The following is a 20761-nucleotide window of genomic DNA, read 5'->3' as shown; positions in this document are numbered from 1 at the left end:
TACACAGCAGTGATACAATTGATTCTGGCTTATTATTTCATCATTCACACAAAAATACACCTGCAAAAATACACAAAAACTTACACAACATAAATATTTAGGCCTTTGCACCTGAAAGAATTCTTAAATTCACTGAAAACAAGCCATTCATTTTGGAATCTTGTTAATGGCCTTTATTTACTCCAAAACCAAAGTACCTTATTTTCAGGAAATTTCCTAAAGCTGTGAGTCAAAAAAGCTTACTTGCTTTGCTGAGTTGGAACACTACAAATGACTCCTCATTGTCCCTTTATGACTGATGGCCACATAGCCGTGGCCAGCATGTACAGGCAAACCTGTTGTGTGAACCACTGCCCATGTTCCTGAGATATGCACATTCCACAAGTGAGCAGCCTCAGAAGCTGGGTAAAGAGAAGGTAGGACGACCTGCTTAGCATCCAAAGCTGCTTCTCTTTGGCAGACCTGGCTAGACCTCTCCAGAGAGAATCAGTGAAAGAGCAGTGACTGGAGTACAGAAAAGCAGGAGGAGAATAACTGTCCTGGTTTCTCCTGGGATAGAGTTGATTTTCTACATAGTAGCTTACACAGTGCCACATTTTGGATTTAGGACGAGAATAATATTGATAACACAGGGATGTTTTGTTTTAGTTTTTGTTTTGTCTTTGTTTTTGTTTTAGTTGTTGCTAAGCAGTGTTTACACAGAGTCAAGGACTTCAGCTTCTCACACAACCCCACCAGCAAGTAAGCTGGGGAGCACAAGAAGTTGGAGGGGACACAGCCAGGACAGCTGGCCCAACTGACCAAAGGGATATCCCATACCACCGGGTATCATAATCAGTTTATAAACTGGGGGGAAAGCTGGCCAGGGGCTACTGCTTGGGAACTGGCTGAGCATCAGTCAGCGGTTGGAGAGCAACTGCACTGTGCATCATCTGTCTTGTATATTCTAATTCTTTTATTATTTCTTTCCTTCCTTTTCTGTCTTATTACACTGTCTTTATCTCGACCCATAGTTTTTACTTTTTTTTTTTTTTTCCTTCATGATTCACTTACCCATCCCACTGGGATGGGGGGGATGAGCAAATGGCTATATGATGTTTAGCTGCCTGCCATATTAAACCATGACAACAGTTTACCTTCAATTCCTACTCTGACTTTTCCATCTTTGTGGACTTAAGTGAATAACTTAATTTATAGGTCTTAATTCTCTGTTTCATAGAAAGTCCAGGATAATACTGCGTTTCCTAAACCATAGACAAACATGTATGAATATACTTCTCCAAATTACAGAGGAGTTGCAAGAATTAATTACTTAATGTTTGCAAAGTGCTTTGAAGGCAGAAAGCACTCTATAAATGCTAATTATTAAATCAAAGGTTTATTTGACTTTATTACTAAACCACTAATAAAATAAGTTACATAGCTGTTGCAGGTTGGAAAAAGCACTTTTACTGTCTAAAAGATATAAAGGTTTTAATTAGCAAATGTTTTGAAAGAGCTTTGCTGAGGAAAAAAATGCTTACTGTTAATAAAGGTTTTCCCTAATGAAAACAGCTACAAAATATGAACTCTTGGATGCTACTGTATCTTTTGCATATATTATCTAAAGCTTTGTCCCATGACAGCAATATTTATATTTGAGGTATAATTTTTGTAATACTGATGAAAAAAATAGTGGTTATGTTTGTCAAATACATATTCAGATGCAGCAAGAGATTAAAGGTATCATTCTTAGCAGAGAATAGCAAAATGTAATGTATTGTCAAATTATACATATATACACATACCATTATTTTTGCTATTTAACTTAAATAAGTGCTATTTAAGTTTTGTTTTGCTGAGCTTCCAAGCTTCTGCTAATGTAAAAGGTTCACCTCTTCCAAATGCTCCACTGTACCTGCACATATGACTTGTTATCTACATGTTATCTTATAATCTATGTATGCAAACAGATTTGAATCTTTTACAAACATGCAGTTAGAAAGACTGAATTCTGACAGTGCCTCAAGCTTTTTGAAACACTGTGGATCTTTAGGTTCACATAGTTTCATCCTGCCAGGAGAAACCTTTTTTTACCTGTTTGTGACATTTGTTTCTCCCCTGGATTTAATAATATGAACCTGTGTATATTTCTTAATAGGAGTATATTAATGCATTAACATAATTGGTTTCTGATTCATCCCCTTTCTACATACATTTTAGACATAAACTTGCTTTTAGAGCCTTCCAGAGTCATTATTATTTCAAAATTATCAGATAGTAATCAGTGTTTCTCAAGTGCCTAGGCTAGCAGTTTGAAAAGAAGCTTAAAGGTAGATCTTGATATGCTTAATACCTGTTGTAATGTCCGCCTGCAGCTGTAGAAATACAAAACCTTGAGCAATAATAAAAGTCCTATTAATCTGCTTTGCTGAGAGGGGAGAGGCATGCCAGCATGCTCCCTACTTAAAACCATGCTGATGGCAGGAGGATGAGCATGCAGTCATGCGAGGGCAACTCAGTGAAGCAATGCAGCCTGGCTGCTGAAGCAGAAGCTGCCTGTTTTGAGGGTTCAGGAAACAAAATACCTCATGCTGTCCCTAGTGCTCCCAGCAGGAAGGGGAGGTACAGGTGTTGCTACTACAGAGGACAAAAGGGCCTTCTGCTTTCTGATGTCACAGACTGGTGGCTCCAAAAGGTCCCTTTCAAACACCCCCAGGGGAGGCAGCAGTATGTGTTCATTTATTTGAGCCATAAATCGCAATTTCGTATGACAGGAAAATGTCCAGAAGATGATATGCTACAGCAAAGGGTTATGTCCGTTTCTGTGCTCTTACCATAGCTCTTCCAGGCAGATGGGGAGAGTCAGAGTAGCAGCAGGAGTGATAAACCTTTATCATGGCATCGATTTGTCAAGCTGTCACTGAAGGAAAGATGACTGAGATTTTCCAGAAAGGGAGCAGGGATAGGGGCTGGGGACAGGAAGGGATGTCTAGGAATAGATGGGAAATGAAAAGTGTTCAGGAGACTTGCTATAATGTCAAAGGTGGCCTTAGCAGAAGAAACTCAAGATTTCTGAATTTCTCTCAGCCCAGGGTTTTTTGAGTGATATTTCTTGGGTTACAAATTTACCTTATAAAAACATAATTGTCATAACTTCACAAAACAATTCCAGACTAACTCATAAGCAGATAGTCCAAATTACTTTGTAGCTAGTCTTACACATTGTGAAATAAGGTACCTAAGACATGAAGTGAGAGCAGTAGTGCTGAACCAAGGTCTTGAGTGGTATTTTTGTTATAACTACTAGCCCTTTTTTAAAAAAATGTAGGAAATTGTGTGGCCTTTCTGGAGAAAGTTGATGGATTTTAAGACTGACAGATGGTATTAAAATTATACTAAAAGTTGTGATAAAAGAATCCCTTTTTATTTTTAATGCTACATGAATTACATCAAAGTGGACTCTGGTAAAATAAAGGTGTAGCAAATCCTTGTTTGGAAAATGTTAAAATGTAAGTCAACTTCCTCAGAATAATTCTGACGGCATCAGAGTTCAAAAGACAGGTCTACCTTAAGTCCACTATTTTGACTTTGTGTAGCTGGTCCATTCACAAACGGTCAACAATAGAACTAGAAATAATGAAGAAAAAAACCCAGACATGCTAAGAAATACTTCTGAATTGTGGCAGAGAAGGCAGCACATTCAGTATGTAATACATGATGCTGATAAAATAGCTCTTGGTCTGACAGTACACTGTAAAAAAAAAGGTATGATGGCACTGAACAGGCATTAGAGCTTTGGGATAAGTAAACAATATGGGTTTCAATAGGAAAAATACAAAATTGTGTATCTGGGAAACAGATAAAAAGATAAAGGTAACACAGGTTATCTTTAAAGGACAATGGCCTTAGTCCTGGGAATCCCTGTGACAGAAGAGCTTTGGTCACAGTAGCAATCATAGAATCATACAATAGTTCGGGTTGGAAAGGACCTTAAGATCATCAAGTTCCAACCCCCCTGCCATGGGCAGGGACACCTCGCCCTAAACCATATCACCCAAGGCTCTGTCCAACCCGGCCTTGGACACTGCCAGGGATGGAGCATTCACAACCTCCCTGGGCACCCATTCCAGTGCCTCACCACCCTTACAGTAAAGAATTTCTTCCTTATATCCAATCAAAACTTCCCCTGTTTAAGTTTTAAACCATTACCCCTTGTCCTATCACTACAGTCCCTAATGAAGAGTCCCTCTCCAGTATCCTTTTAAGCCCCCTTCAGATATTGGAAGGCTGCTATGTGGTCTCCATGCAGCCTTCTATTCTCCAGGCTGAACAGCCCCAACTTTCTCAGCCTATCTTCATATGGGAGGTGCTCCAGTCCCCTGATCATTCTCGTGGCCCTCCTCTGGACTTGTTCCAACAGTTCCATGTCCTTCTTATGTTGAGGACACCAGAACTGCACACAATACTCCAAGTGAGGTCTCATGAGAGCAGAGTAGAGGGGCAGGATCACCTCCTTCGACCTGCTGGTCATGCTCCTTTTGATGCAGCCCAGGATGCAGTTGGCTTTCTGGGCTGCAAGTGCACACTGCTGGCTCATGTTCATTTTCTCATCGACCAGCACCCCCAAGTCCTTCTCTGCAGGGCTGCTCTGAATCTCTTCTCTGCCCAACCTGTAGCTGTGCCTGGGATTGCTCCGACCCAGGAGTAGGACCTTGCACTTGGTATGGTTGAACTTCATGAGGTTGGCATCAGCCCCCCTCACAAGCGTGTCAAGGTCCCTCTGGATGGCATTCCTTCCCTCCAGCGTATCAACCAAGCCAAACAGCTTGGTGTCATCGTCAAACTTGCTGAGGGCACACTCAATCCCACTGTCCATGTCACTGACAAAGATGTTGAACAAGACCGGTCCCAACACCGATCCCTGAGGGGCACCACTCGTTACTGGTCTCCAGCTGTACATTGAGCCATTGACCACAACTCTTTGTGTGTGGCCATCCAGCCAGTTCTTTATCCACTGAGTGGTCCATTCATCAAATTGATGTCTCTCCGATTTAGACACAAGAATGTCGTGTGGAACAGTGTCGAACGCTTTACACAAATCCAGGTAGATGACATCAACTGCTCTACCCCTGTCCATCAGCTCCATAGCCCCATCATAGAAGGCCACAAAATAGGTCAGGCAGGATTTCCCCTCGGTGAAGCCATGCTGGCTGTCACCAAGCACCTTGTTTTTCATGTGCCTAGGGTCTTCATTCTCACAGTCCCTGCATCTGCCTTACAAGACTTGGGTGGTGTGGTCAGAGCCTTTGCCAGTGAAGACCGGGGTAAAGAAGTCATTAAGAACCTCACCCTTCTCCAAATCCTTTGTAGCTAGTTCTCCCGAGAGCTTCCTGATGGGGCCTACGTTGTCCCTAGTCTGTCTTTTATTCTCTACGTACCTATAGAATCCCTTTCTGGTATCTTTCACATCCCTAGCCAAGCTTAATTCTAACTGGGCCTTAGCTTTCCTAACCTGGTCCCTAGTTTCCCAGACAATATTCCAGTATTCTTCCCAGGCTGCCTGTCCTTGCTTCCACCTTTTATAAGCCTCTTTTTTCCTTTGACGTCTCCTCAGCAGCTCCTTATTCATCCAAGGAGGTCTCCTGGCCCTCCTGCTGCACTTCCTTCTAGTTGGGATGGAACACTCCTGAGCTTGCAGTAGGTGATCCTTGAATATCAACCAACAGTCTTGGGCCCCCTGCCCTCTAGGGCTATATCCCAAGGAACCTTACTAAGCAGGTTCCTGAAGAGGCCAAAGTCTGCTCTCTTGAAGTCCAGGGCAGTGAGCTTGCTGCACTCTCTTCTCACTGTCCTGAGGATCTCGAACTCGACCATCTCATGATCACTGCAACCAAGGCTGCCCTGGAGCATCACATTTCCAAGCAGCCCTTCCCTGTTGGTGAGCACAAGGTCAAGCATGGCACCTCTCCTTGTCAGCTCCTCTATTACTTGCAGAAGAAAGCTGTCTTCCACACAATCGAGGAACCTCCTGGATTGCTTGTGCCGGGCCGTACCGTTGCTCCAACAAATATCAGGGTGGCTGAAGTCCCCCATGAGAACAAGGGCCTGCGAGCGTGAGGCTGTTCCTATCTGTCTGTAGAGTGCTTTATCCACAGATTCATCTTGATCAGGCGGTCTATAACAGATCCCCACAGTAATGTCTCCCATTGCTGTTCTCCCTTTAACCCTGACCTGCAAACTCTCTGTTGACTACTCACCTGTCCCCAGGCAGAGCTCCATACTCACTAGTCTATCCCTAATATGAATAGCAACTCCCCCTCCCCATCTGCCAGGCCTGTCTTTTCTAAAGAGTCTGTAACCTTCCATTCCAACACTCCAGTCATAGGAGCTATCCCACCATGTCTCTGTGATGCCTATTATATCATACCCCCATAAACAGAAGTCTCAGTGAGGTGCTGTGGCAGAAGGAGTTAATCTAATCTATGTCCAGAAACCCGTGGAAACTATAGCACAAGTGAATAGATGCCACATATCCCTGTATTTGGTATTAGTGTGACTGTTGCTGGGGAGTTAGTTCTATTTCTGATATTTCAAACTGAAGAAAGATCTCCTTTAACTGGAGTGGAGTCACAGAAAAGAAATGAAAATGATTAAGGGACTGGAAAGTGAGCTTTATAGTGAAAACTTAGCAAAGAGGAGACTAAGCAGTTATTTGTTCATATTCTAATATTTCTGTTTTACTTTTGCAAAATAGAAATAGCAATTTCCACTGTGCAAGGTGAGATTTAAACACATCTGATAAAACACAAGAGTGAAAAATAGAAATATTTATCTCTTTAGCTATGCTTAATTCTCATATGTATAGAGTACTAAAATTAAAATCCAATATTTGAAGAGGTTGCAAAAGTCACCTGCTTGACTTGCTGCAAATAAAGTCAACACTCAAATTCAGCTCTTTGGATTTCCTGCAATCATTTGAAGGCAAGCCTAAAAATGATTTTTTTCTATTTGGTTTAGTATTCCATTATCCTTGCTTGCTTTAGCAATGTACTTTTCTTCCTACCTGCTACATATTTGCTTTCCAGAAAGCCTGCTCCTGTGATTTGTCCCAGAACAATTTCCTTATACAGGTACACAGATCAAAAATATGAGTAACCTAAGCTACACATTGAGACAATCTCACATCTCAGAAATCATGTGTAACAATCCATGTCACAATTCATATCCCAGTGGTGGTCAGGAAAAGTAAGGCTTTGCAGAGATTAAGAAGCCCTGTCATACTCTGGTATTGGGACTGTTTGCCCTGTACTCAGCTGGATGGCATTTGGAATAGAGAATCATGTTAAGGATTTAAATCATTGCATTAGCAGGACTTCACTTGGTGCTGCAAAAGTATCAACTGTCAGATAAAGCAGCAGAGAAAACAAAGTTTGGACGCGCTCATTACTGGTTGTCTTTCATCCATCATTGTTTGGTTTTGGAGATTTTTTTCCTATTTCACAGTTTTCTGCAGGTCCGTTAGTTCAGTATTTGACGTTTCAAAAAATATGACATCATAATTATTCTGTCATGATGATTTGGTATATTTGAACGTATGAATCTTCTGTAAATAAAGTGAAGGGATACGAAAAAGAATTTTAGCTCTGCAGTCTGCTTTAAGGTCTTTGATTTTACTTTGATTTGGAAATGTCATGGTTCACTGCAAGCTCACCAGAGTGAGTTTAATGGATTAGAATATGCTATTAAAATGAGATTGCTGGAGAAATATATTCCACAGATGTGGAATACTGAGAAGGGAGATTAAACAAAATGACTGGTGAAAGGCCTCTTCTGCATTAAAAAGAGCACATACTAGTTTTCTTTTTTGCCTTAGAGGATAAAGGGCAGCAGTAGAGTTGTGCATATATGTGCTTAGGGAAATTTTTTATGTTCTTTTTGAGAATTTTTTCTGAAACATTCTTCAAATTTTTACTTGATTCAGGAAAACTTCTTTTCATAAAGAACTCCTTACCATCTTCTCCACTGCTCTAAGATACCTCTTTGCCTCCTCCTATCAAAACAAAACAAGAGCTGTTTTAGCTTGCTCATTATCTATGAAACCCACCTATAACCTTACAAATATGTATGTTATTAATCAGATCTTTGCTTTCTCTTAACAGCATCACTGGATGGAGCAGATGATGTGGCTATTGGTGTTGTTTTGAGGCCACTGAAGGACGTGCAGCATATTCCCCTCTGCTCAGAGCCCTTCCCAAGCACAATCCAGGTGTGGGCACCCCTGTTTTGACTTTGACTAGAGTGGGATGGTTTGAGTGGCAACCCCAGCGGCTGACTCCAACAGCAGATGTCACTGTCGGCAGTGCGGTCCTTTGCTGACTGTCCACAGCAACAGGTATTGAGTTGTCTAAGCCACTAAAAAGACTGTTCCAGGGGGTATCAGAGAGAGCAGGTGTAAGAAGAAAGGATGTGGGAAGGCCAGGAAAAGAGCAGAAGCCAGCACCATTTATGGAAAAAGGTGACACTAGCTTTTCTGCCCCCAGCCCCATCAGTGATGTATCAAAAATTACCATGAATCCTGGATGGAAACTGTAGAACAGCCAACCCTTGTTCTGCTACATTCTGAAGATACACTCACTTTATTTCCTTGGGATGACAAGACTAATTCTGAAATCTGGAAAAAAGCCCAACCCAATTGTTTCTCAGTTCCTGAAGTGGGAAGCTGGCTGCCACACTGGAGTACTGTACTTTATTCACATTTGTTACATTCTGGAAAAAAGGTATCAATGGTTAAGTAATCAGAGAGTTTCTGAGCTGGTGTTTGGAAACACCATTTTAGCTCCTTATGTAAAAGAACACTTTTACTTCTTTTATTGCTGATGGTGGCATACCGAGTTGTACAAACATGTATTAATGCTTCCATGGAAGAACGAAGGTCTTCTCTGAATGTTGTACCCTGTACCACTGGAGGCTGCAGAGACCACAGTCCTGAGATGGTTTATCTCTAATTCTGATTGTCTAGCAAGATTAAAGGAAAAGCAGCACTGATTCTTAACACCTGACTGCTTGCTAGTGGGGCACATCTGGACCTAGTGTTCAAGAAGCCAGTTTGCAGCACAGCAGTTTTCTTTTGGTATGTTTGAATTATGCGGTGCGTTTTTGTGCTCTTTAAATATGCAGAGAAAAGAGCAAACAGGAATCTTGCAAAGGTTGACAAAGAGAAATGCAATATCCTGCACCTGGGGAGAAATAACCTCATGCACCAATACATGCTCCAGGCCAACTAGGAGTCCTGGGGGACAAAAATCTGACCAAGAGCCAGAAAAGTGCCCTTGTTTGAATCACTTTTTTTTAGTGAGTGTGAACAAGCACTGGAACAGGTTGCCCTGAAAGGTCGTGGAGTCTCCATCCTTGGTAATGTTTTAAAAAATGTCTGAACATGGTTCTGGGCAATCATCTCTAGGTGGCCCTGCTTAACTACAGGGGTTGAATAAGATGACCTCCAGAGGTCCCTTCCAACCTCAACCATCCTGTAATGCTGTGATTCCTCTGGTATAAGCACCAACTGTATATCTTTTGGCTTTACATTCACACCATTACAGAACAGCTGATCATCAGCAATGACTCTGCCATTTCGTTGTCTGAGGGTTATGTTTAATACTTAAATTTTGCAGACTTTGCCAAGCTTTGAATTATTTTCTTTGAATTATTGTTCAATGTCATTTGTTTATGCTGTTATGGGTTGTTTATTAGTGTATCTCAGTTATGAATGGAAAAGTACAGCTAACTACAATTTATACTTGTTATGTTTCTCCACCAAGAAATTCAAAGGAGCAAGCTATTGAAATATTGTCATGTGCCTCATATGTGGACACAAGCATTTCATAACATATGCTTGACCATATGGAATTGATAACTTTTATACACATTTTACCTCGGAAGGAGACACTGAATAAAAGGAATTTTTTGTGTGAATTATAATCTTTTCCTTGTGATAAGAACGCTTACCCAAAGTATTTCTGAGACCACATCTTGAAATAATAAAAATGATAGAATGCAGTTCAACAGATTCAGCTCAGGAGCTGGAAACATCCTATGTTCTAAACCCTATCCTTTTTCACATAGGTATTTTTTACTCCATCAAGTCACTTAACACGTTTTTTTTATGTCCACTGCAAAGTGGACATAATAATATCATCGCCTCAAAAGTGCAAACATTGTGTTTCTGGGTTTCAGATAACCAGACTAGAAAAAAAAAAAAAAAGCAGCCATAGGATGATTCATACAATTCAGTAACATCTCTAGCATTCTAGAAGTGCTAAATCTTGGTATGATGCATCAGCCCCATTTTTTGCTATAAAGTTGCGTAAATTCAGATGTTATGCTTGTAGCATAGTCTTTAGCCTCAGTTAGCAATAAGACAAGACTGAGATTCCTTTGTGGTTGGTCGGGATAGATGTCAAAATACTTTGCATTCATGTGAAGAAACTGTACTTTTTGAGTGGAAGGAAGAAGTGAAAAGTGGGCAAAAGAGAAAAGCAGGCTATTTTAATATATTATAGTTTTGCAGGTTTGTACTTGTTTTGTGTTTCAAATAAGATTTTTCATTTGTTAGAAGGTTCTCTAAGCCTCTCCCATCAGGTAGAGGATCTTTCTATTTTTTTGTCATGTAGGTATTAAATACTCAGTCTCGTTTTACTTCATTTACTGCACTGTTTCTGAAAGTATGTGGATGATACAGAGAAGAATCATACTTCAGGATGTCATTGCCAAAATGCTTGTATTTCATTCCATTGCTCTCCTTGGATACAACACAGCAGGCATACATTAAATGCTTTCTTCTGACTGTGGTGGGAGCACTTACTCCTTGCACCAGTAGAGAGGGACAGTTAAAACCATTAGCTCTGTAAACCTGTGCACTTGCATAGCACTTAATGAAGAATCTTAATACTTACAGAAATTAATTGCTGTTCCCCACTGTTATTGCAACTGTTATTGAGAAATTTCTCAATTCTTCCCTCCCTGGCAATGATCAGAAACCTTCTGTTGCTGGCCTACTTCTGTCTTACTCATGGCCAAAAGAGAAGCCTGCCTGTGCTCTTGGGAACCTTTTGGCTGACCAGGCATGCTTTTGTGGTTCCCCAAAGCCATTAGACAGCAGTGAATAGATATTACAATTCCATAGATATGGTGAAACGTAGGCAACTTAAATCTATGTGTACAAGTACCAGAGATACGTTAAAAACAATATAGCAAGACTGCTTCTATGGAAGATGTAACACCAAAAAAACATACAATTTCAAGACTGCATCAAGAAATCCTGTGGGAATATGCCTCAGAGGCTAATTTGGACCTCATCAATACTATGATATTGGAACAACCAAAATTCTCCATCTTCTTTTTCATTTTTCCACAGAAATATCAGCAGTATGAATCAGAGTTAACAGAACTGAATGCTAAGTTAGTTTAATGAGTGGTTTGGGGTGAGTCTGAGATTTTACCATGAAAATATTACTCACATTTCCATAGTTACGTCTGAGGCAAAACTCTTACCACATCATTTCCATTCTACCTACCCTAAACTTTTAATCAGACTGACAATCAGTTAAAATTGTTCTGTATGCTTATTTTCAGATTTATAGGATTAGAATTATGTCTGCAAGAATTTGAAATGTGTAATTGCTCATTACTTTTTCCTGTACGTGCCTAAAGGCAAAAATAAGGCCAAAATACTGAAAAAGAGATAGTATATATTCATTTGAAGCAGAACCTGATAAGGTCTTTTCCACTCAAACTCTGGGAAGTCTTTGTAGGACATCCTATTTTAGCAGCAAACTGTCCAGTTGACTACAAGTGGAAAGTGCAGGCTTTGGAGAAACAAGAAAAGCTGAATGAGCACAAACATTATCTGGCTTCATCACTTCTGTAGAACTACATCATAAATTCAACCAGAAACAATATCATTGAAGATCTTTTAGTCTCATATGCACATATGCATTAGAAGCTGACATTAGTAGCAGCAGCACTCCTCCTTTCCTCCCTTGTGCATGTACGCTGTTATTCTTTACAGAACTTTTAAGATCCTTTTTAAAACTAACAATCTCACCACATAAAGGAGTCCTGGGTTTGGTGCCTTTCATTTCTTGGAAAGCATAGCTGTCAGATAAAATTCAGTGTGATTAAGTAAATAAATAAAACGCTGAAAATATTGTTTTTAGAGTTCTACAGTAGCTATATGTGAGGGAAGTCAGACTTGTTGCCAGTATTTGGTGGTTTAAGAGCTTAAAAGAACCTCAGTGTAACCAATATATATTTTCAAACATTTTTGTCAGGTGTTTTTAGGAATTAATTCTGTCACCATACTTCGTAACTCATTCTGCACTCAAATTCTGTTTGAAAACAGTGGAGACTGAACTGTGTAAATTTTCAAGGAGACAGCTGTGGCTCTTGATTCAGAGCCATTTGTAGATAGTACAAGTTAGAGCTGTAACAGCTGTAAATTTCTTCAGGGACACCATTCTATTGGATCGAGTTAAGGGAATCTCTTATTATGGAAGGACAGGGTACAAACATGCCTTTTTTGATCACAAATTTACTATAAAAGAAGATGAAAGCAGATAGTATGAGGAGATGAACTAGGGTAAGTACAGACTCTTACGAGTATGGTTCTCATTATGCGACAAAAATTTGCCTTTGCAGCCCCCTTTTCTGGATTCAGCCACTTCCACACTTGCATTCTGAATTTTTGCACAGACATTTTTTTCTTCTTCTAGCTGACAGCAGTAAGTAGAAGGGACATAAAATAGTCACAATTCTAATTCCCTTTAACTCTAACTATGTACTACTTACAACATGAACTTCTCCAGACTGGTTAAACATGCACATACAAAGCAAGACAGGAACAATCAGCTCCTTTCATGAAGCATATCTTGTTATTTATCGTACTTATTGATTAATACTTAAGTCATGCAACAGCTACATTGTTTCATGCTTTTGGACACCTTCATATGAAACCTTCTATGTTTTGAATAAATAATGCTTACATATTCTGAACTATGCTGTTTTATGCAATTAAGCCAAATAATCCGTGATATGCTTTCAGCTGACAATGTCAGTACAATATGCTAGGCAGGTTACCATCTGAGATTTGGGAGGTATACTTGAAAAACTACTTTTAGTTAGAATTTGTAGCATATTTTAAGCTAAAAAGAATCATCATGAACATCTGTTCTGTTTTCCTATATTACACATAGGAAAACATATTAAAGGATAATGAAAGAAACTATCTTCTGCCAAATGTGCTCTTTTCCAAGTTTCAAAGAGCAAAAAGTGATAGGATAATTGGATTCTCTTTCATACAATATCAATCCTTCAAAAAGCTAAATATTCTCATATTCTCACTGGTGATACTAAAGGTCTGGCATTTATTCACACAAATATTACTTACTTTTTTGTCAGACTTCCAATATGCCATTTCTAAGCAGTCCTAAACTGGCATTCCAGACTGGAGACCCCAACTATAAAGACAAACACAGTGAAGTACTCGAACAACGGAAAATGAAGGGAGGGAGAGCCTAATGCTTACCATGCAACAGCTTATATTTATGTATAAGCACATCTGTATATTCATGAACAAGCATATACATAGAAATTAGACAATTATACAATGATCTTAGTATACTTATTTTCAAAATTAAGAACTGCAATTTCCATTTATTTATGCAACTGAAAACATTGATGTTTTCTGATACATTTTACCCTGGTAAAGATGGTTATAGAGCAGATCCACATCCCCATCCATGTGGATCTCCTCTGACCAATAATCAAAGATGTGATTCTTTGGTGCCTTGGTGGTGACACAGAACAGGAATTAGGTATCAGCTTCAGGGTAAGCATTGACATAAACAAGTTTTCAGTTTTGTCTTGGTATTGCAGATTTTCTAATCTCATGCTTTCTTTTGTGTGGATTATTTAGAGAATAGGAGTATAGGAGTGCTGCTGTATCACAGGCCTGCTTTTTTAGGATGAAAAGGCTGTATTATTTATAAAAGCTCCTTGTTAATGCCAAAGAGAAGTAACTATATCCTCTATAGGGTTTTTTATCAACTTATATAACAAAATGTCTTACTGATAATGCAAACTGAGCTGAAAAAGGGAAATCTAGTTTATCCTGTCCCACAACTGCCACATGTACTTTTGCACTGTAAGATGTCACCTATAAACCAGTTTATAAAACTCAGAAGACTATTTAAAAGGACAAAAATGTAAATGCACAGTGAAAGTGTTTTTTTTACACAGACGGAAAGTAAGACTGGACTTTATAAACCAACCACCTCATTGAAACTTAATATTCTCAGTGAAAATAAATGAGTCTGTCACTTTAATAGGTAATGACTGTTGCTTTCCCTAAGCAGCTGGACTCTTACAGAAACCCAAAGTTAGGACAACTCAGTTTTTTGTCCACTGTTAACTAGTAGAGCCTTACTTCATTAATGTAGCTTCACTGCACACTCCCTCAAAACAACAGATGTGAAAATAAAATCTTCAAGACAGTCTGGAGCTCAACATACAGGTATTCTGGGGAGGCATATGAGCTATTTGTAGAGACAATGTTGAAAAATAAGTAAAATGACAAAAATAATAAAGGTATTAGTTCTACCGGACTGTGAAAATAACTAAATTAAAATCATACCTTGCTGGTAATTTTTTCTGTTTAGGAGCAGATCCAACAGAGGGACTTAGACACCTGTAAATTACTTACTACAATGCCTGTCAAATATGTGCGATACAAAAACTTGCTATGCATTAAACAAGTCTAGTAATAAGGGTAAATTGCCTAAGACGAGTAACTCGGAGCTGAATGCTAAAGACAGCTAGAACAGAGTAGATAAACAGATTAAAATAAATAAATTAATAAAAGAAAAATAACAGCTCTGGGTCCCAGGCTTCCTCTCCCAGGAAGATTTTGTTACTTTAAACCAGTAACTTTAAGTGAAAAGAAATAAACAGGGACTAAAATTTGGATTACCTCAGATTCCTAGCCGCTAAACCAAAGTCATATTCCCTCATAGGTGCTCTACTTCTGGTGCCAAATCTTGGAAATCAGATACACATGCAAATTAATAGAACTCATTAAATTACCTTCTATCAGCTAAACCATGGTAACCAACCTGAAGTAGCTTCTCTTGTAGCAAAGATGAGATAAACGCCCAGTAATTCACTCCTCGTTCCTGTATCTCATGCAACTTGGCTACCTGCTTTTTAGGCCACAACAGTTCAGGCCACAAATGGTGTATGCACGTTCACCACTGGTGTGTCTGTTAAAAAGTAAATAATTAAATAAAATCTGTAGGTTTACTGACTTAACTGTAAGTTAACTGACTTAAAATAATTGTCTTTTTATTTAAATTTTGAATTCCGGTATTTTAAATGTCAAGGTCCTTTTAGGTACTTTCGAGCCTTACTGGACCTTAGCGACAGTTCATGAGGATGTGAAGCGAGGTGAGTGGGACCTGAAGGAAAGGGAAAGGACTCTCGACACCTCCTCGACTGAGTGAGGGAAGGCAGGCAGTGGGAAACTGCCTTTTCCCAGGGCACCTTCCCCGTGCTCGCAGAGCCGGCATATCCCCGTGCCCATACAGCCACCTGCTGCAGGTCCAGCAACAGGTCCGCAGACAAAGGGCGGACCGGGGAGCCAGGCGGCAACCCTCACTCCGGGTCGCTCCTTCCCTCACCTCACTCCAACCCTTCCGCGCCGCTTACCCCGCAGGCTGCTTAAACTGAGGGCACGGGCCGTTTGAGCCTGCCCCCCTCAGGTGTTCGCCTTCTAATCCCCAAACTGCACCAGCCCCTGCGCGTCGCGGACACAGCTTGTTTGGAAGCAGAAGGGCACCCCCTGCTACCTCTCCCCCCCCTTTCCCTGCCCATTGTCCTCCGGTCTCCCCTACGCGCTCGCCCGCGGGACGCTTTACGTCCCGGATCCACGACTGGGGCCTATCCAGCGCGGCGGCGGGCAGCGCCGGCAGGGTTAACCCTAAGGAATGAGGCGGGAGGAATGTGCATGCAGATGAGATGGATGCTAATCTCATGCTAATGAGCGGCGGCCGCAGCCGCCTGGGGCTCAGCCGGGCTCCCAGCGCCCAGACGGCAGCTGTGCTCCGCCGGCAACCCTGACCCGGGCTGCCGCGGCGCGGGCAGGGCGGCAGCCCCGGCATGGTGGACTGAGACCCGGCCGCTGAGGAGGACTTTTCTGGGCTTCCGTGAGCGGCCCGCTACGTGCCCCGCAGACTCCCGGCCCTTTCCCCGTCCACCCGGCTCGGTGGGGGCTTTTCCCGCTTCCCGTCTTTCTTTCTGTCCCTATGGAGCAGCTACCCCCGCCGCCCGATCATGCCTAGGAAAGCTGGGAATGGGCAGCTCCCCTTACCCGATGGCTGGGAGGAGGCGAGGGATTACGACGGCAAAGTCTTCTATATCGACCACAACACCAAACAGACCAGCTGGATCGACCCCCGGGACAGGTGGGTGCGCGGGCAGGGAGGTGGTGAGGCCCGGAACGGGCTCAGCGCAGCGCTGCCGGGGCCCTCGCCGTTGAGGCAGCTCCGCCGCGGCGGGACAGGTTGGGGAGTGTGGGGTTCGCCGGAGGGTTCCCCTGTCGCGACGGGGTGGGGGGGAAGCAGAAGTCCCTGCGTGCAACCGTGGCCCCCTTCCCGTCGGCATCAGTACAGCCTGTTGCTAAGACCGCTGCGTGAGTTGTTTGTGGGGGGGACGGACACCTGTAGAGCTCTTTCCGGAGGCGACGGGGGTCGCTGGGTTTGTGGTGTTCCCGACAGGTACTGAAGTTTGCGAGTCCCTCTGAAACCCGAGGCACTAGCTCTTCGCTACCCCTCTCCCCCGGGCGCCGAGGAGCGCGGCCGCCTCCTTCCTGGCCGGCAGAGCATCCTGGACGCCTGTCCCTCCCCAGTGGGCTCCCCCCTGCCTCGGGGCCCGCCTGCCCTGTGGCCGTCCTGTCCCGGCCGTCAGGAGAGGTGTGTGCTGCTGGCGGAGAAGGAGCTGGTGCCGCGGGAGGCCTCGTGTGCTCGCTAGGCCTCAGCAAGCCCAAACCCTCTCATCCCCCCGCCAGCCGCAGCCCGGGGTGTTTGTTGCCCTTTGCAGGTCTGAGCGCTGTAAATCGGCAAGTTTCCTTTGAAAAGTGCTTCGGTGAGCGAGGTGTGGTACCGGCTCAAAGGCTGCTCGCCTAGGAGTCACTAGGGCAGGACTTACCGCTGGGCAGGGATCCTGGCTATTAGGGTAGGCTTCAGTGGCTGTTTAAAAAGCTGGATGATAGATGCCAAACATACCTACCGTAAAACGTCTGTTTTGCTCAAAGTGGTCCTGAAGAGTAATTACACCCCAGAAATGTTTGTGTGTTATGAAATGCAACGTTACTATTGAAAACAGTAAGTTCTAATTATCAAAAACTTTTAAAAGGCATTATAAATTTATGGAACAATCTGCACTGAATTATAAATGAAGGCCTTGGTTTATATTTCTCTGGTGAAATTAGAAAAGGTAGCTGCAATGAAGCTTGCTGGCTGTAAGTTATAAGGAAGGTTTTGACAATTATCATACGCTGTGTCGGGCCTACTTCTCCGTCCTAGTTGCTGTAACAGCAAATTCCAGTAATGGCAAACTTAATACGTAAATTCTTTCATACTTGAAAACATGTTAAGCAACTTGTAAATATTAGTGAGGTGATAAAGTGTACAGGACACTTATTTATTACACCTGGCTTTCTCAGATGATTGAGTTTTGTTGGGTTTTTTTAACTGTAAACAACATTTCCTGTTTTTACTGTCTCTAGATATAGCAGATTTGAAGTTTTGTTTCGTTTTAGACTTTTAATGTGTTTGCAAAGCAGAATACAAGATGGTATAATAGTCATTATAATATCACCTCAAAATTTCACTAATTTAAAATCTTGTTTCTACACATTTTGTAGCCTTCAAGAAGTTCAACACTATGCACATTTGGTGGTAAAATTTGAGTTTTCATTAATTAACAGAATAGACAGCTGAGTAACACTTGCATGTTTGCCATCCTATAGGATAAATATTGTTTCATTAATATCTTGATTAAAGGTGAAAGAGAAATCAAGCCCCCAGACTTTAAATAATGCGTAAAAGAACTAAGGAAGTAAAGACCTTTTTTTCAGAAAGAGTCATGTTTGAAATAATTGTTAACCTGTGTCAGTCATGCAAGACAAATCGAGGGATTTTGCCCTAGGTGCCTAGGAGAATCCATGCTTTAGTGTACATCGCTCGACTGTAAAGCTAATTTACCTGCGCAGAACTGAGGCTGACAGTCCCATTTATGTGCAGCTTACAGTATTTGTATTTACAATATCCATATTTACAGTGTATTTATATTGGTGACCTGGTTTGGAAAAGTGAGTAAGAAATGCATGAAAGTCCTGGGATGACTTTGCTCTAGATTCCATTGTATCTTCTAGGAATTTAGAGAATGTATGTTCAGAAACCATACAGTATGGAGTTACGGCTTGTTTTCAGAAAAACTGAAAAGTGATTTTCCAAGTTTGTCAATACAATAAAATCTGGGTTCATGATGTTTTTAAAACTTACTGAAATCATTAAAATGAAGATAATGGATTCTACAGAAATCCTGAAAGCACATTCTTTTGTTGGATAATAACTTCAGAACTTTGGTTTTTTTCAACTATTTTCATTGATGGATGTCATAAATTTTTCCTAATGTACTTGTGGAATATTAGAGTACATGGGCTTGTAAAATCTGTCATTGGTAAAGCAAGTGTAGAATAGGTAAGTTTGTATGGGCAGTATTCCTTACACTATTGTTACACTGCAAACCCTAGCTGGTTACATACAAATACTGAAGACTAGTGCTGTGAGAAACAGCCATATGTCTGTGGGTTGCCAGCTGTATTTGAGCACAGTTGGGAACTTATTTGTTACTGGTTTAAAATATTCATGTCTAGAAATAAGCTGGCAGTTGAAAATGCCATATTTCAAAGCTTCTTGGAAAATTCTGTGGTGTTTTTGGTTTTAGTTGTTTTTTTTTAATATAGTGATGCTTTTTCTCTTGTTCTTCTTACACTGTTCTCATAGTACATGTATTTGTTACTGCTTATCTGGTGAAGGTCTGTAATACAATGATAGCCTTGGATACAGCTGTGAAAAAAACCTCACATCAGCTTCAAGCCTGGGGCTCAGTTTTCAGATTTGCCCACTTCATTTATCTGAGTAATCCCATTGACAGTAGAGAATCTCACAGTTGTAAAGGCAAGAGTGACGTGGCTTGTTGTGCTTTAGGAGTGTTGTGGAAGCACAGGGGTTTTTAATGTTTTGCACTATTCAATAATACTTTTTCTCTCCAAACACGTAAGAGTACTGTGTTGATTTGTTTTGAAGACTGGTGGCACAAAAGAGAGGGCGCTTTAAGATACCAAGTGTGAGAAAGAGAAACATAAAGGAAAGATATGTGGGGGTGGTTGTAACATTTTTCACTTGCTATATATATAGGTGTTATTTCTTTGTTTATGACTCCTCCAAGATATGGCAAGCTGAGAACTTGCTGATCTTGACAGTACTTCTGAAACTGATTTATTGTAAGAAGGGTAATAGCCCAAAATATAAATTGTATTCTGCTACTTCTTAACAAATTTATAGAGACACTGAAGAGGATGAGCCAGATGAAAAGGTGAGAAATGGTTAGGGGAATTTATACTTCTTTGAAGTCCTCTTGAAACTCTCTCAAGTTCCTGCAATACTGAGTTACAATAGGGTGTTGATGTGTTTTGGGTTTTCTTCTTGATAGACATTAGAGGGGCTTGGGGTAGAGACAGAAATGTGAGAAGGAAGGGTGGGTTTGGTTTGGGTTTGTTTGGGTTTTTTTTTCAGTTATTCAGCATATTATAAGTAGGCCTCTGTTAATTTTATTTCTTGGTATGGAGCACCAAGGAGAAATGGAATAGGAGACAGAAATGTCAGTATCCTTAAATCTTCAGCAGCTGGATGACATTTAGGCTTTGTCACCAGGAATGTAGGGCTTCTCATATCTTGCTTTCTAAATAGTAAATTGTCCATGCTCCACTGTTAATCACCACTGACTCAAACCAGGTATCTTTTGTTTCTATAGCTTGCCTAAAATGAGTTCCACATCTCAAATTCGGAAGCTGCAAGTGATCTTTATTTAATGTTTCTTGGCACCCCTGTAGGAGTGGTAAGGAGTGAGCTGCTATGAAAACAAAACTATCCTTCTGTCCCTTTTCACTTCTCATGAGGAGAAAAATCTGTTCAAAATATATTTGTATATTTGAAATAGTCGGTAGTGTACTTCTACTAGAATGCTTCTAGAGTACTTGCTAACTATATAACTGAGAAGGTGCTTGAGAAACATCAGATGTGCAGAAACTAGAGAGCTTCACAAGTTAAGAGGTTGTGAGAGTCTTTGTGGCAGTGTGGAGAGGGAGTGCAGTTTCCATTGCTGTTTTTATTTGTTGGGAGAAGTGAAAACGCTACAATTTTTATCTTGGAATTATTAATTTATGCAAATTTTCCCTGAATTAGAATGTTTGTTAGGTTTCAGCAATTAAACCTTGCATTATACTTTTCCCTTAAAAAGAAGGGCACTTTGTTCCTTCCTTTTTTTGCTGGAACTTGCTTTCTCTTGTCCTGTGAACAGAAGAGGCTGTGAGGAGGGAAGATACTGAGGCTGAAGTTACTTGAGCAGGGGGACTTTCATCATGCCTCTTTCCTGGTCATTATGC

General features: G+C 41.1%; 2 protein-coding genes across 5 annotated transcripts in view; one reads left to right on the top strand and one right to left on the bottom strand.

Annotated features, from left to right (window-relative positions):
- The window catches only part of DCTD (dCMP deaminase), a 60018-nt gene extending 43516 nt beyond the window's left edge, over positions 1-16502 (bottom strand). The window contains exons 1-2 of one of the 2 annotated variants that reach the window (XM_061372159.1): positions 16403-16502; positions 15121-15296 (exon numbers count right to left, since the gene is read on the bottom strand). The gene's annotated coding sequence lies outside the window, so the exon portion shown is untranslated. The remainder of the gene's footprint in view (positions 1-15120; positions 15297-16402) is intronic. The other variant, XM_061372148.1, reaches the window with a different exon arrangement.
- The window catches only part of WWC2 (WW and C2 domain containing 2), a 131241-nt gene continuing 126502 nt past the window's right edge, over positions 16023-20761 (top strand). For 2 of the 3 annotated variants that reach the window (XR_009728288.1, XM_061372086.1), the window contains exon 1: positions 16024-16496. Coding sequence is in view for 2 of the 3 variants with exons in the window: in XM_061372086.1 (XP_061228070.1) it covers positions 16366-16496 (131 nt within the window). In the remaining variant the exon portion in view is untranslated. Of the gene's footprint in view, positions 16497-20761 lie in introns of all 3 variants that reach the window. The other variant, XM_061372099.1, reaches the window with a different exon arrangement.

Source organism: Neopsephotus bourkii, unplaced genomic scaffold (assembly GCF_033783945.1).
Source record: "Neopsephotus bourkii isolate Nb327-2 ecotype Australia unplaced genomic scaffold, CSIRO-AGI_Nbou_v1 NB_168, whole genome shotgun sequence".
Lineage (NCBI taxonomy): Eukaryota > Metazoa > Chordata > Aves > Psittaciformes > Psittacidae > Neopsephotus > Neopsephotus bourkii.
Note: the sequence above shows the minus strand (reverse complement) of the source record. Positions and strands in the feature narration are given on the sequence as shown.